Raw genomic sequence first — 15,812 nt, forward strand, 5'->3', positions numbered from 1 at the left:
CAACATTGTGCCTGTCAGTTGTTTTGTTTGATAAAGCTAACCATATTTAATCACCTTCAACATCCACCTTAAATGCAATGTCATCGTCATCCAATTGACTGTCACATTCTCCTAATTGATAGAGCTCTGCTGGTTGAAGAGTTGGTGTCTTCATGGAGGTATAGAGCTCTGCTGATTGGAGAGTTGGTGGCTTCATTGAGCAGCAGAGCTCTGCTGATTGGAGCGTTGGTGTCTGTATTGAGCCACAGACCTCTGTTGGGTGGAAAGTTGGTGTTTGCGTGGAACCACATACCTCTGCTGATTGGTGAGTTGGTGTATGTATGGAGCCATAGAGCTCTACTGATTGAAGAGTTTGTGTCTGCATAGATTCATAGATGTCTGCAGACTGGAGAGTTGGTGTCTGTATGGAGCCACAGACCTCTGCTGATTGGTGAGTTGGTGTATGTATGGAGCTATAGAGCTCTGCTGATTGAAGAGTTTGTGTCTGGATAGAATCATAGAGCTCTGCAGACTGGAGAGTTGGTGTCTGCATGGAGCCACAGACCTCTGCTGATTGGTGAGTTGGTGTATGTATGGAGCCATAGAGCTCCGCTGATTGAAGAGTTTGTGTCTGCATAGAATCATAGAGCTCTGCAGACTGGAGAGTTAGTGTCTGCATGGAGCCACAGACCTCTGCTGATTGGTGAGTTGGTGTCTGCATGGAGCCATATAGCTCTGCTAATTGGAAGGTTGCTGTCTCCATGGAGCCATAGAGCTCTGGTGAATGGAGAGTTGCTGTCTCTATTGAATAGTGTTCTGCTGATTGGACAGTTGGTGTCTCTATGGAAAAGTGCTCCACAGATTGGAGACTTGGCGTCTCCGTGGAATATATTCCATATGTTTGAAGATGTTGACCGTACTTGTAGTGGAGGATCTGGACAGTAGAGTCCAAGGGCTCACAGTGAACCTCAATGGGGCAGACCTCTTCAATGGACTTGTTCTTCTCAATCGCTTGGTCAGCTGAGACCCTCACAGGTGCAGCTATATGCATTGTGGTGCACACAGAGAAAGGTTTTCAATTGATGTTCTGTGTGCCTTCTCTTATTTAAAAATCCTTTTCTAAAGGTACTACTCATCATTGTGTGTTAGCATGGATGAGTTAAGAGAAAACCGATGGCAAAGGTTAACAATTAAGAGAGGCGACCAGATTAAGAGCTGGTCTAAAGACAAGATAAATAAGACCTAACAGTACATTTCCTTAACACAGAACTCAGTTCTACATCACTACATCACTCATTCCTGTTTAGCCACTCGTATAAACATTTTCACATTTTGTGATAAAGGCTCGTTGAGACAGGTACAGATTCTGGGCAGCAAAGGGATTGTGAAGATTGGATGATGAGCAAGACATAAGATGTGCTATCAAGAATGGCAAAGCTGCTTGTTACAAGCGTCATTGTTGTTTGACTCTGTTAAGAATGACGATATGATATACTAAACAATTAACATGAATTAGTATGAAGAAATTCAGCCGCTCACAGACCATTCAGATGTTTGATTAAAAGCCAAAATAGCAGGGAATCAGATGAGATTGGGGGGTGAAAGGATCACAAAAAGAAACACATTTAAAATACTGTCTTTATATGCTTTGAGGATGGAATACACTAGCTAATTCACCACCATTGTTAGTGGCATGTATATGTTGGGTTAAAATGGAGAGTGCTAATGTTGAAATAGCATTATATCACCTTTGATATCCATAGTGTATTGGGAAGACTCATCAGATATCTCACCCTTCTCACTGCCAGGGTGAGACAGCTCTGCTGTTTGAACAAAGCCACAGAGAAAACAGTAAGCTGGATGATAGCTTCAACCATGTAAATGCTTCTGTCAGATTTTGATATGGAGTAGAAAAGGGTTTATGTGGAGCACCACCTTTGATGGCCACATTAAATTGTGTGGAATCGCCAGTTGTTTGGCAGTCAAACCTCCCACCACAGGACATGTCATCTGGTTGGATGAACAAAGTCCTTATGCTGCCCTTTGATTGTCTGTCAAGTCCACTATGTGGGTAGATCTGTGTTCCATCTTTGTCCCAGCAGACCTGGGCAATGGGGTCTGAAATCTCAAACTGTTGTACAATTGAGAGGCCTGCTTCTATGGACTTGTTCTTCTCAACTTCAGGGGCCACCAAGTATGTCATGGGCGGAGCTATAGGTAATCATTGAGGGGATAATTCAGTGTGAATTATTTTGAGTGGTTATAAAATGGCTAATGTAAAGAGACAATATCAACACTAAAGCATCTAGCTTTTTAAGTATTAGCTCAGAACATGTAAGAAGACAATTAATCCAAAAGCTACAGAAAGAGAGTTAGTCGCAACTGAAACTAGAGAAAAACAAACATTTGACAAAAATCACCTTGGTTCTGTACAATTAACAGGGCAACATCTTCCGCTGTAGCACAATAATACGCCCCAGAGTTGGAGGGGTGTGCCGGTTCGACAACCAGGTTCCTCCTGATGCCCCCCATTTCGAAAGGTCCAGTGTCAGAGATGAGCTCTACTTTGTCCTTCTGCCGTGACACCTGGGCAATGGGGTCTGAGATCTCACAGGGTAGGTCAATGGGGCAGGTTGCTTTAAACGGCTGGCTCTTCACAACCTCTGGTGAAGGTAAGAACTTCACTGGTGGAGCTAAAGATGATTATCCATGTTATAATTGTGGAATTTACAGCAGTTAACAATATTTTGGGGGAGGGAGGGGGCTTACAGTAAAGCTTCCCCAAACTGACTAATCTGTCATTTCTCAAACCAGTTTCAAAGAGGCAAACCTATTGCTTCAAACAGTAAACAAACAACAAATATTTCCTTATTTAATGAGATGAAAAGCAAGTGTCTCAATTAACTTAAGAAGAAGAAGTAAGTCCCCACAGACAGACAACACAAATAGCCACCAATGTTAGTTGCATCTAATCTCCACAAAACTGTCTAGGGTTACTCTGTATGAGATTTGAACCAAAAAGCCACAAATCACCTTTGATATCCACAGTAAACTGGAGAGTGTCGTCAGAAGTTTCACAGTTGTACAGCCCTGAGTGAAAGACCTCTGCTGATTGGACAATGAGCCTCCTCATGGTGCCATTAGATTTGATATCCATTCCAGTCTGTGGGAGGAGCTTTTCCCCATCCTTGCACCAGTAGACCTGGGCAGTGGGATCTGTAACCTCACATTGCAGTTGAAAAGGGCAGCCTGCTTCAACCGACTTGGTCTTCTCAACATCAAAGATAGCTGAGAAGGTCACTGGCACAGCTAGCAATGAGGATGAATGAAATACCATATTATAGAGATAAATATTTAAATGTATGTCATACAGTATATACACTTTTATGTGGCTTGAAATGATTTGAGAATACAAAATGAGTAAAGTGATCATCAAGTATGTGTAAATAGATAGCCACAGCATTGCAAATCAATCGAGCACAGGAAGCAAGGCTATATACAGTATTCTGTTCTGTAAAGTTATTTGTTCATGAACACAGAGAAAGCAGGGATTATTAGTTGCATTTGGAAAAGGACACGAATGTTAAAGGATGTAAAGCAAAGGCAGAAAGGGCAATATCACCTTTGATATCCACATGGAACTCCATGGTATCATCCACTGTGGTACAACTGTAAGTGCCAGAGTGAGTCAGTTCTGCTGACTGAACAACCAACATCCTCATGTTGCCTTCTGATTGGATGTCTAGTTCATGGTTTGAAAAGAGCTGTATTCCATCCTTGTACCAGTAGACCTGGGCAGTTGGATCTGAGAGCTCACATTTCAGTACAATGGGGCAGCCTGCTTCAATGACCATGTTCCTCTCAGCTTCTGGAAGTACTGAGAACCTCATAGGCGGAACTATAGATATGTTTAAGTCTTAGATTATGGTAATCCATAATTACATTGTTGGTTTGATTAGAGAAATCATGATTTCATGACTTTTGTCAGTTTAAAATGGCAGTTAAAAAAAATTATTATCGAAGATCAAGCAGGTTAAGCATTGTATTGTAATAAAAGAAGGGATGATCATAAAGCTCATTGTTAATAGGCAGCAAGAAAAAGAGCGACAGAAAACATACAGTACAAGACCATCATTGTTAGTAGCTTTGTTAAGAGGGAGCTTGTTAATTTTTCGTAGAGCCCAAATTAAAACTTTTTCACCTTTGACGTCCACATTGAACTTGATGGCATCACCCTTTGTCTTGCAGCTGTACGACCCAGAGTAGAATATCTCTGCTGACTGGACGACTAGTGTCCTTGTGATGCCATCTGACTGGATTTCTATTCCACTTTGAGGTAGGAGCTTTGTTCCATCCTTGTACCAGTAGACCTGGGCAGTTGGATCTGAGAGCTCACATTGCAGTATAATGGGGCAGCCTGCTTCAATGGACTTGTTCATCTCAGCTTCTGGAAGTGCTGAAAACCTCACAGGTGGAGCTATGGGTGTTTAGATGTTATGATGTTTTTTTTATGTCTGTGTGTTATACATTCATCTTATGTTTGATTTGTGATGTTCAAGTGCAATCATCAAATTTAACACATACTTGTGGAACAGATGTCTATCAGGTCAGAAGGTCACAAGAAAATGTTTTAGTAACCTTGCCAGAAGAAATTAGTTCAACAGAAACCACTTGCCACTCACCCTCAACTTCCACGTTGAACCTTATGACATCATCAATGGCATCACAGCAATACACTCCGGAATGGGAGAACTCTGACGATTGGATGACAATTCTCCTCATTGTGCCTTCTGACTGAATATGAAGACCCTCGACTGTGTGTACCTCCACCCCATTCTTGTACCAGTGTACTGGAACTGCGGGGTCTGACAACTCGCAGTAGAGTACAATGGGGTTGCCAAGTTCAACAAATTTATTACGATCCATCTCTGACAGTGGTGTGAACTTCACTAGAGGAGCTGCAAATTTCAGAAAAATCATGAGCATTTTTCTCATCACAATTATAACACTTTGACCAGAATTCAATTGGTACAATACAGTAAGAAAGGACATTTTTCTCACACCTAATTTTTGGCAGTAATTAATACGTACCTTGAATATAGAGTGCTGCTGAATCTCGTATTCCATAGGCAATGAATGTGATCTCGGCCCCGTTGTCGGTGTCTCGTACACCTTGTATGCGTAGGGATTGGTGCGTTCGAGACCGCCGCATGGAGTAACGGTCATCCTCCAGAAGCTGAGTGCCATTCAAGAACCATGAGCCAATAACTGAGGCAGTGAGCTCAATTGAGAAGCAGGCATCCTGGCCTTCTGGCACCAAGGCATCCTGCAGAGGGGCTTGTATTCTGGTCACAGGGACTGAAAAACATAGCAATATTACACCTCAATTATGCTCTGCATTCTACTTCAAACTCAAATTCGGTCACCCCTTATGCAAAGCAGGTTTCAAAATGGTTATAATGTTAAGTATCTTTAGGGTTTTGTTTCCGCTAAGAGCTGCTCCACATTCAAGCCGGCTTGATTTCTGATTGTCTCCACTTGTGGTGTTTGCTGAGCACAGCATTCAAACTATCTCACAGTTCAGTCATTTGAACTCAGAGTAGCTAGCTAGCTAGCTAGCTTTTAGGGATCAGGTTTGGATCATTAGCTAGTTGCCGAATGGCTAGCATGGTAAGAATGATAGTTAGCCAATACTAGCTTAATATTATGCTAGTAGATGATAATGCTAACCAATGTTTTGCTGGCTAAACATTTGGCTAGCTAGCAGAATGGGAGTAGTTACAGTAGTGAATTCTTTTGACAGACATCACACTAGCTCTAGCTAGTTGTCTAGCAATGGCTATCATGTTACACCAATTACATTAGCATACCTAGCTAGCTAAAGTTTTACATTAGCTAGCTAGCAATGCAAAAAAACATAGCAATGGAAATACAAATTAAGCTTTGCCATCTAGTCCAGTTTGGCTTGAATCCAGCTTGGCGCTAATGTGCCAATCGAAAGGTATATGTAGCAGATTTTCAGTTGGGAGGGCTTCTGCTTACCCAGGTGAACTGCCCTTGGAAACTCCACATTGTTGCTCCTGCCATACTTGTTGACACTGCATATGCGAAAGCGATAATCTGCCTCGCAGGGTACGCTGTCACCAAGAATCTCCACTGAGGTGGCCGAGTCGGTGGTCAAGCATTGCAGCCACTCCTGAGAACCGGTGCCCACCTCTTGCCTCTCCAACACGTAACCCGATGGGGGGTTCTTCCGGGTGTCCTGTGCCGGAACCCAGGAGAGGAGGGCAGCGTTGGCACGCTCTGTGTTGATTTGCACACCCACTGGACAGCTGGGTGGGCTATGCCTGGCCGCTGAAAGCAGAATATACTATATACTGTATGTAATGTGTAAAACGCTAGCACATGTTCTTATATTTGGATATAGATTCATATTGGTGAAATTGGATATGAATTCAGTAGAATTAGGCTTGACCACCTTAGGAACACAATTTCTATCCCTTTTGTCTGACAAATTCACCACCTACAAAATCTAATCCCAAACATATGTCAAGAGTATTGTACCTTTTACCCTCAGCTGAGAGGAGGTTTTGGATCTTCCCACAAAGAAGGTCACAAGGCCAGAATCCTGGGGCGTTGTGTTGACAAAAACCAGAATGTGAGTTTTTCCAAAGGACTTCAGGATGGTCTGATGAGTCTCACGCAGCTCCGTCCCCTCTTTGTACCAGTGTATGTCCATTTCCTCCTCCTCCACTTCAACACAGAAGGCAGCATTTTCCCCCTCCAAAACATCCACCTTACGTGGAAGCTTACGCACGATTGTGCCTACAAGGGGACAGAGTAACTTGTAAGGACATCAATAGCTGTGAAAAAATAACTGCGCTGTACTGTGGTGTGACGTCAAACTGTAAGCGTGCCAAATTTGTTCATTCAACTCCACCAGATCTTACATGAATTTCCTAAATCCACCCCAACCATGTCATGCTAACGATGGCTTTCTGTGTGTATCAGTCCAGATACTGTGTGTAGTATATATAAATACAGAATTTACCTTTAACTGCCACCTCAGCAATACTCCTCCCCCCATCCGCCATCTCGCAAAGATAAATCCCATCGTCGTCGACTCCGATGTCACGAATAGTGAGACGTCGTTTTGTTCCCCACTCTTCCATCCCATATTTGGCCCCTGGCTGTAGCCGCCTGTCCTCCAAATACCATGTGATGGGAACAGAGTCCTCAGGAACCTCACACTCCAGAACAGCCAGGTCCCGTTCCCACACCTCCAGATCAATGAGGGGCTGCTTAAACCGCACAGGCGGCTCTGACATTAAGGAGACAGAGGGATACCATTAAACGGGTTAACGGCCACCTACGTAGGACTCAATCGAAGGAGATGGAAAAAGAAAAAATGACTCAGACAAGCAATTCATATGTTCCTTTTATCAGAGATGTCTGGCCTCAAAGCTAATACAGTAGTATAACATTGTAAAGAGGTAGCTCTGACACAGAACAAAGTCTACTGATTTAGCAAGACTAGTTATTATTTTGATAAATCACTTTAGTGCACTACAATATGGTGTTTTAGACATGTTACCCCAAAACGGTCTTGACTGTAGCCAGTGGAAAATCATGTTAATTTGTATTTATTATATTGGTTTAAATATTTGAATGTCAGTTTTAAAACATGGTAAAGGTGTTACTTTATATAGTGCTGGTTTACACTAGGAATAACTCCTGTTAAATTCAGACAACACTCACTACTGTTCGTGCAAATACTGTCCATGTGAAATTCCATAGATAGCTGACAACTGCACTTAATCTGTGTCCTTGGTCTAGAAGTATGTTATAATCTGTAAATTGAAATATATTTCATAGTAAATACCAATATAGCAAACAAGTTAAGAAGAATAATACGAGACAAGTGGCTTCATTCAGTTGGTATGGAAAGACCATTAACACATTGGGGCGTTGGATAGGCAATAAACTGTTTGTAACTGACACCATCAGACAGTGGCAGTTCTAAACGAAAGAATGTGAACTGCTCTTTGAATTATATGTGTATTCAGCTGACTATATCTGACCCACAAAGAGCTTGATGATCCAATAATTGAGGAAAGACTCTTAACAAATTCACCTATTTAAACCTCAACACCCATCTCCATTACCAGGATAGCAGTGTGTAAACATATACTTTCTAGCCTGCCATAGCTCTAACACAATGTTGCTTTCCAGCCTGCCCTAGCTCCAATACAATGTTGCCACCAGTGCTTTTCTCTGCACCATGTGCGAAACATGATCCCACCTCTAGAGACTTCGATCACATGTATCCCCCCTCCCAGACCTTTAAAAACTTAAGTGACTTTGCAGACATTGGACCGGTTGGAATCCACTTCATGTCGATGAGCTTGGCCAGGTCAGGTACTTTGAAATATCTCTGTTCAAGTTTCAGATAATTAAGACGTATCATTAATCCTCTGGTGGATTAGGGATTGAATTGCTTTGCAGGAGCCAAATAATTTGGCTGCTGATTACATTGGCCATATGCAGCTAATTGACTTGTTAGCGTATTCATTTAGCAATGCTGATTCCCTTTTAAAAGGCTTATATATGGTATTAAGTCAATGGGAGATGTACACACCTGGATGGAGTTATATTTTTATACATGTTATATTGTTCCATGAAAGTCATTCTAGTTCTCTACTGAAGTAGTTTAACAGCCAACTCTGTAGCAATGGACAAATACCAGTTTGACTTACCTTTCACAGAGAGATGTACAGCACTGAGGGTTTGTCCTGCAGTGTTGGATGCAGCGCAAACATAAACCCCATTGTCCTGTTGCTTACAATACAGCACTTTAAGTGTGAAGTAGCCCTCCCTGTCTTCATATAACAGGTACCGTCTTCCGGACATGATCAGCCTGCCATCTTTCCTCCATATTATTTCTGGTTTGGGCTTCCCAGTCACAAAGCAGCGGAATTTGGCATGCTTGCCCTCTGTCACGGCAAACATTTTCACTTGCTTGGCTTGGTTGGTCACTGGGTCGTCTTTGAGCCGTGTGGTCAGCTGCCTACCACTCCGCTGTTTGCCTTGATGGCCTTTCCAGTGGCCATTTGTGTAACCGTTACGGTTTCCCTCTTCCTCGTGACCCGGCCCTGCATCGACGAGCAACACGGCTCCAGCCAGCCCCTCTCCAAACTCATTTCTGGCCTTGCATGTGTACACTCCACCGTCGGGTGCACGAGTCTTGAAGATTTTAAGCTGGAACCATCCCCCGTCCTGGTAGCCCACATTGAAATGTGTACTCTCAAATATCTCATTGAGTTTTCTCCCGTCCTTTTCCCAGACCACCTCTGGCCGCGGGTTTCCCCACAGCTTACAGGAGAAGACGGCGTCTTCGCCGCGGCCCACCCGGGTGGAGAGGGGCTTGATCAGGAAACGAGGCTTGTTCTCCTCCCGGAGCTCCATCTCTTGGGCCTCACCCTCCACCTTCAGGGTCGCCGCGGCATATGTTTCCCCGATGCTGTTCTTGGCCTTGCATGTGTACTGGCCGCTATCCTCTGTGGTCACCGATGAAATTATGAGATTGTAGACATTTCCATCCTCGAAGAGACGGTAGCGACCCTCTGGGTGGATCTGTTCGTTGTTTCGCTCCCAGATGACCGCTGGCCTGGGGTCCCCGCCGATCTGACACTTCAGGACAGCATCAGTGCCACTCTGCACTACTATGGGGCGAGGGTAGGCCAGGAAACGTGGGGCACCACCAAACACATCCATCTCTGCTAGTTTGCCAGCCTCACCTCACCATAGGCAGGCCACCGGCATGTAGTTGCTCCCTCACTGGAGTTGGGCTGCCCACTTATGTACTGTATAAGGTTCTAAAAGAAAAGAAACAGAAAGATACAATATGATGCAATACCTGGCAGACAATGTGTTGGCATACCTATGTTTTTTGTCAGCGTTACAGACGGCTATATCGGTCCGCTAATACAGGACTAGTAAAGGACCAGTGCACTTTTTTGAGAATGTTTTTATTTTATTTTATTTATTAAGATTTTATTTTATTCAAATATTTCAGGGGAGGCTGCAGCAACTTCAGCACCCCTACATCCTGCGTCTATGTGTGTTGCTGCAATCTGATCATTTCCTTTTGAAGATGGAATGGAGCTGGAATGAACAAAGAAATAACTAGGAATTGTTTCATATAAAAAATGTATAGACTCTTCAAATGTGTTTTGATTCATTCTCTGGGTATGCCCATGTTAATTACGTCATTTTCATTTTCAAAAATATTAAGAGCGCTGTGTAATTTATTCAAATATGAATGCTAAATCAGGAACATTGAACTATTCTGACACATTGACCTAAGCAGCCTCTGCTATTCTTAGATAATTATGCATTTATAAGGAGTGGGGCAGAGACATTCCTCACCTATATATATTGTTTATTGAGTAGAGAAGAAATTTAGAGGCGAGAGCTGCTGAAATAGTAGTTGGCCTGATTTGAACGGGTTCAAGTCCGGGCTCTGGCTGGGCCACTCAAGGACATTCAGAGACTTGTCTTGATGCCACTCCTACATTATCTTGGCTGTGTGATTAGGGTCATTGTCCTGTTGGAAGGTGAACGCTCCAGTCTGAGGTACTGAGCGTTCTGGAGCAGGTTTTCATCAAGGATCTCTCTGTACTTTGCTCCGCTCATCTTTGCTTCGATCCTGACTAGTCTTGCTGTCCCTGCCACTGAAAAACATCCCCACAGCATGATGCTGCCACCACCATGTTTCACCATAGGGATGGTGCCAGGTTTCCTCCAGATGTGATTCTTGGCATTCAGGCCAAAGAGTTCAATCTTGGTTTCATCAGACCAGATAATTTTGTTTCTCATGCTCTGAGTCTTTAGGTGCCTTTTGGCAAACTCCAAGTGGGCTATCATGTGCCTTTTACTGAGGAGTGGCTTCCATCTGGCCACTCAACTGTAAATTCCTGATTGGTGGAGTACTGTAGAGATGGTTGTCCTTCTTGAAGGTTCTTCCATCTTTACAGAGGATCTCTAGAACTCTGTCAGAGTGACCATTAGGTTCTTGGTCACCCCCTGAGCAAGGTCCTTCTCCCCTGATTGCTCAGTTTGGCCGGGTGGCCAGCCCTAGGAAGAGTTTTGGTGGTTCCGAACGTCTTCTATTTAAGAATGATGGAGGCCACTTGTGTTCTTGGGGACCTTCAATGCTGCAGACATTTTTTGGTACCCTTCCCCAGATCTGTGCCTCGACACAATCCTGTCTCAGAGCTCTACGGACAATTCTTTCGACCTCATGATGTGGTTTTTGTTTTGACATGTACTGTCAACTGTGGGACCTTATATAGACTGGTGTGTGCCTTTCCAAATGATCTCCAATCAATTGAATTTACCACAGGTGGACACCAATAAAGCAGTAGAAACATCTCAAGAATGATCAATGGAAACAGGATGCACCTGAGCTCAATTTTGAGTCTCATAGCAAAGGGGCTGAATATTTATGTAAATACATTTGCAAACATTGCAAAAAAAATGTTTTTGCTTTGTCATTATGGGGCATTGTGTGTAGATTGCCGAGGATATTATTTATTTAATCAATTTTAGTTTTTTTACTTAAAATGTAACTAAAAGGACAATACAGCGTAAGAACTTGGACAACTACACTAGTTCAGAATACTATATATTGTCGCAGGGTGGAGACTGCATAACAGCTTATAACACTAAAATGTGTGTGGAAAAATACTTGTATCATTAAAACATTGCACCATTTTAGTATCCATGATGTGTTTTGAGTGATTAGGTGGCATTACTCTTAGTGTTAATTGAATTACAGGGGGGGGGGTGTAAGACAGAGGCGCAAGTTAGCCATTCAGGGGTGAACGGCCTTTACTTTAGTCCTATTGCAACAGCAGCCACCACAACACATAGCCAGCACAGCTGGTGCTGTATTTCAATGGGAAAGTGCTTAATATAGTATGCCCTAAATAAAGACCTGTGAGAGAGCCTGTGTCAGGTATCACAAAGCACACCCTGGAACCCGTGTGCTCACACAAACATAGATCTAACTCACAGTGCTCACACCCCTAGAGAACTTACAGTCAAAACATGCTAAGCCTTCATCACACCCATTGTTGGCACTCTTATTCAAGAATTCATACTCTAAATATCATTGTTAAAATTGGTTTTCTCTGTCATTTTCCAAAATAAATAGAATGCAGGGATTAATCATTCTCTAGCATAAATCATTTATATTCACAGTGTTATTGAACAACTTGGTCCTCTCAATTGTATATCTTTTTGGCTCCTCAATTTTGTTAGCAGCAGTTGAAGGTTTGCCCTGATGGACATTGGAGCCATCTATTAGTCAGGCTATGACTTTATTCACTTTAAGCTCAATGTGTATGTTTGCTTTCTGTCCGCTCTGATGCATGGTTAAGGTCTCAAGGAAGGTGAGCCAAATCTAGAATGCTTCCGAGCCATGTTTGTCATGCATCCACCAGTTTACTGCATAGGCCACAGTGTGCACACACACATGCAACACACACACAGTCAAAGGCACATATAATAAGAGTAGTATATGGTGATACATGTACTGAATCTTAAATCATATATTTAGAAACCAATATGACAATGTGTAGTAGTCTGGTTTACCTCTAAAATCATCGCTATTCTGTCACCCTTTCAACCCTTTCTCTCATCCCGAACCTGTGCCACGTCAATATGCTGAAAAACCTTTTCATCAGTCAGAACTCGTAATATCCACTTTATCACCTCCAAAGGCAGGTGCCAGTAATTATTTCCATGTTAGCCACCTGTTCCACAAAAATGATTGAGGACAATACATTGAAAGTGGTCTCAATATTCCCCCTGGGGGTTTAAGAGGAGATTAACCTTTGTGTTTACTCATCTGGTTTAATTGGAAGGACCCTTGCCCCCAGTGAATCTGCACTACGTACTCCTCACATGACCTACCTCTCTTTGGTCCCAAGGAGCGACCGTCAACATACATTCCGCACTGGCACTCTTCTTCAAGCCACTGAGGCTATATTCCCCGCCTCCAAACTGCTGAGTAATGTCACTTACTGGTCGATTCTTTCCCCGACACCAACTGTAATCCGGTTGGGGTTCTGTCTCTCAAATATCAACCAATGTGGAGCTTTGTTTTCACAGTTTCCAAGTGATCTTTTAGTACATATTGACGGGCCTGTGCCAGACGCATCCAAGAAAAGTAAAGAGAATTAGAGTATTTCCCCCTCAGCGCCCTTTCTACACTCCAGAGCGGTGCCCCAATCTGTGGCGTTCAACCCTGAGACACCCCGAGTGTCATTGTTCGTGGAAGAACGTTAAATGCTTTTGCAGCTGCTGCTGTCCCCTAAAAATACCATCAGCCTTGATGACAGCAGTGAAGATAAGTTGGGCACTTCCATTCACTTGCTTGCATGGGCTAAAGATAGCTTTAGATGGCTGGTTCAGGGCAGACTGCTTAGCTTACTTGAGACCTTGCAATAAAACCTAAGGAGAAGGGCAGTCTTCTCTGGGCTCTAAAAAAAATCTTTAAGACCCCTCCATGTTTTCTTGTAATTCACCACAATCTAGAAAAGGGGAGGTTAGAGATACTGATAATACTCATCATTGTAGATATCCAGAATAAGTGGCTTCCGGATCATGGCATCCACTGTAAATTGATGCTCTCCGCCGGCTGAAACCATGTGCTTAGCAAGTGAACAGTGAGTTTTATGTTAAATTTAGATTATTGTGTGGTGTAGCAGGGGTTGACCACACTCAAAAGGACCATGCATAGGTGTGGTCTCATTCCAAAAGCTTAGGTGTAAAAAAAGAACAATCTAAACAATTACTGATGTACAATGATAATTTTAAAAATGATACATACCAATTGATTCTTGAAGAATATATCTTGTAAATCAGGGCTGCCCAACCCTCTTCCTTGAGATCTACCGTCCTGTGGGTTTTCAGTCCAACCCTAATTTAACACACCTGATTTTACTAATTAGCTGCTCAGCAAATCAAATCAAATCAAAGTGTATTTGTCACATGCGCCAAATACAACACCTTACAGTGAAATGGTTACTTACAGGCTCTAACCAATAGTGTGAAGAAAAAAATGTGTGTATGTGTGTGTGTAGGTAAGCAAAGAAATAAAACAACAGTAAAAATACATTTGAAAATAACAGTAGCAAGGCTATATACGGACACCGGTTAGTCAGGCTCATTGAGGTAGTATGTACATGTGGGTATGGTTATAGTAACTATGCATATATGATGAACAGAGAGTAGCAGTAGTATAAAAGGAGGGATTGGCGGGTGGTGGGACACAATGCAGATAGCCCGGTTAGCCAATGTGCGGGAGTACTGGTTGGTCGGGCCAATTAAGGGAGTATGTACATGAATGTATAGTTAAAGTGACTATGCATATAAGATAAACAGAGAGAAGCAGCAGCGTAAAAGAGGGGTTGGGGGGGAACACAATGCAAATAGTCCGTGTAACCATTTGGTTACCTGTTCAGGAGTCTTATGCTTATTTTATTTAACCTTTATTTAACTAGGCAAGTCAGTGAAGAACAAATTCTTATTTTCAATGACGGCATACGAACAGTGGGTTAACTGCCTGTTCAGGGGCAGAACGACAGATTTGTACCTTGTCAGCTCGGGGGTTTGAGCTTGCAACCTTCCGGTTACTAGTCCAATGCTCTAACCAATGGGCTACCGGGGGTGGCAGGGGTAAAAACTATTGAGAAGCCTTTTTGTCCTAGACTTGGCACTCCGGTACCGCTTGCCATGCGGTAGTAGAGAGAACAGTCTATGACTGGGGTGACTGGGGTCATTGACCTTTCAGGGCCTTCCTCTGACACCGCCTGGTGTCGAGGTCCTGGATGGCAGGCAGCTTTGCTCCAGTGATGTACTGGGCAGTACGCACTACCCTCTGAAGTGCCTTGCGGTCGGAGGCCGAGCAATTGCCGTACCAGGCAGTGGTGTTGCAGCTATAGATCCTTTTGAGGATCTCAGGACCCATGCCAAATCTTTTTAGTTTCCTGAGGGGGAGTAGGCTTTGTCGTGCCCTCTTCACGACTGTCTTGGTGTGTTTGGACCATTCTAGTTTGTTGTTGATGTGGACACAAAGGAATTTGAAGCTCTCAACCTGCTCCACTACAGCCCCGTCGATGAGAATGGGGACGTGCTCGGTGCTCCTTTTCCTGTAGTCCACAACCATCTCCTTAGTCTTGGTTACGTGCTGTAGTTAATGAATAGCATTCTCACATAGGTGTTCCTTTTGTCCAGGTGGGAAAGGGCAGTGTGGAGTGCAATAGAGATTGCATCATCTGTAGATCTGTTTGGGCGGTATGCAAATTGGAGTGGGTCTAGGGTGTCTGGGATAATGGTGTTGATGTGAGCCATGACCAGCCTTTCAAAGCACTTCATGGTTACAGACGTGAGTGCTACGGGTCTGTAGTCATTTAGGCAGGTTGCCTTTGTGTTCTTGGGCACAGGGACTATAGTGGTCTGCTTGAAGTATGTTGGTATTACAGACTCAATCAGGGACATGTTGAAAATGTCAGTGAAGACACTTGCCAGTTGGTCAGCACATGCCGGGAGCACACGTCCTGGTAATCCATCTGGCCCCACAGCCTTGTGATTGTTGACCTATTTAAAAGATTTTACTCACGTCGGCTACGGAGAGCGTGATCACACAGTCGTCCGGAACAGCTGATGCTCTCATGTATGCCTCAGTGTTGCTTGCCTCGAAGCGAGCATAGAAGTGATTTATCTCATCTGGTAGGCTCGTGTCACTGGGTAGCTCGCGGCTGTGC

The 15,812-nt window shown here is 43.4% G+C and overlaps 1 protein-coding gene across 9 annotated transcripts in view; it reads right to left on the minus strand.

The window, feature by feature from the left end:
* Window positions 1-13,300, minus strand: part of LOC124041089 (obscurin-like protein 1) — an 82,413-nt gene extending 69,113 nt beyond the window's left edge. For 2 of the 9 annotated variants that reach the window (XM_046358286.1, XM_046358251.1), the window contains exons 1-14: window positions 12,958-13,300; window positions 8,736-9,854; window positions 7,031-7,300; window positions 6,544-6,804; window positions 6,022-6,333; window positions 5,071-5,337; window positions 4,662-4,937; window positions 4,181-4,456; window positions 3,602-3,877; window positions 3,013-3,288; window positions 2,400-2,672; window positions 1,915-2,190; window positions 1,728-1,802; window positions 55-1,020 (exon numbers count right to left, since the gene is read on the minus strand). In XM_046358286.1, the coding sequence (XP_046214242.1) occupies window positions 55-1,020; window positions 1,728-1,802; window positions 1,915-2,190; window positions 2,400-2,672; window positions 3,013-3,288; window positions 3,602-3,877; window positions 4,181-4,456; window positions 4,662-4,937; window positions 5,071-5,337; window positions 6,022-6,333; window positions 6,544-6,804; window positions 7,031-7,300; window positions 8,736-9,753 (4,822 nt within the window). In that variant the 5' untranslated portion in view covers window positions 9,754-9,854; window positions 12,958-13,300. The remainder of the gene's footprint in view (window positions 1-54; window positions 1,021-1,727; window positions 1,803-1,914; window positions 2,191-2,399; window positions 2,673-3,012; window positions 3,289-3,601; window positions 3,878-4,180; window positions 4,457-4,661; window positions 4,938-5,070; window positions 5,338-6,021; window positions 6,334-6,543; window positions 6,805-7,030; window positions 7,301-8,735; window positions 9,855-12,957) is intronic. The other 7 variants (XM_046358261.1, XM_046358270.1, XM_046358278.1 and 4 more) reach the window with 7 other exon arrangements.
* Window positions 13,301-15,812: the final 2,512 nt, after the last annotated feature.

Source organism: Oncorhynchus gorbuscha, linkage group LG01 (assembly GCF_021184085.1).
Source record: "Oncorhynchus gorbuscha isolate QuinsamMale2020 ecotype Even-year linkage group LG01, OgorEven_v1.0, whole genome shotgun sequence".
Taxonomy (NCBI): Eukaryota; Metazoa; Chordata; class Actinopteri; order Salmoniformes; family Salmonidae; genus Oncorhynchus; species Oncorhynchus gorbuscha.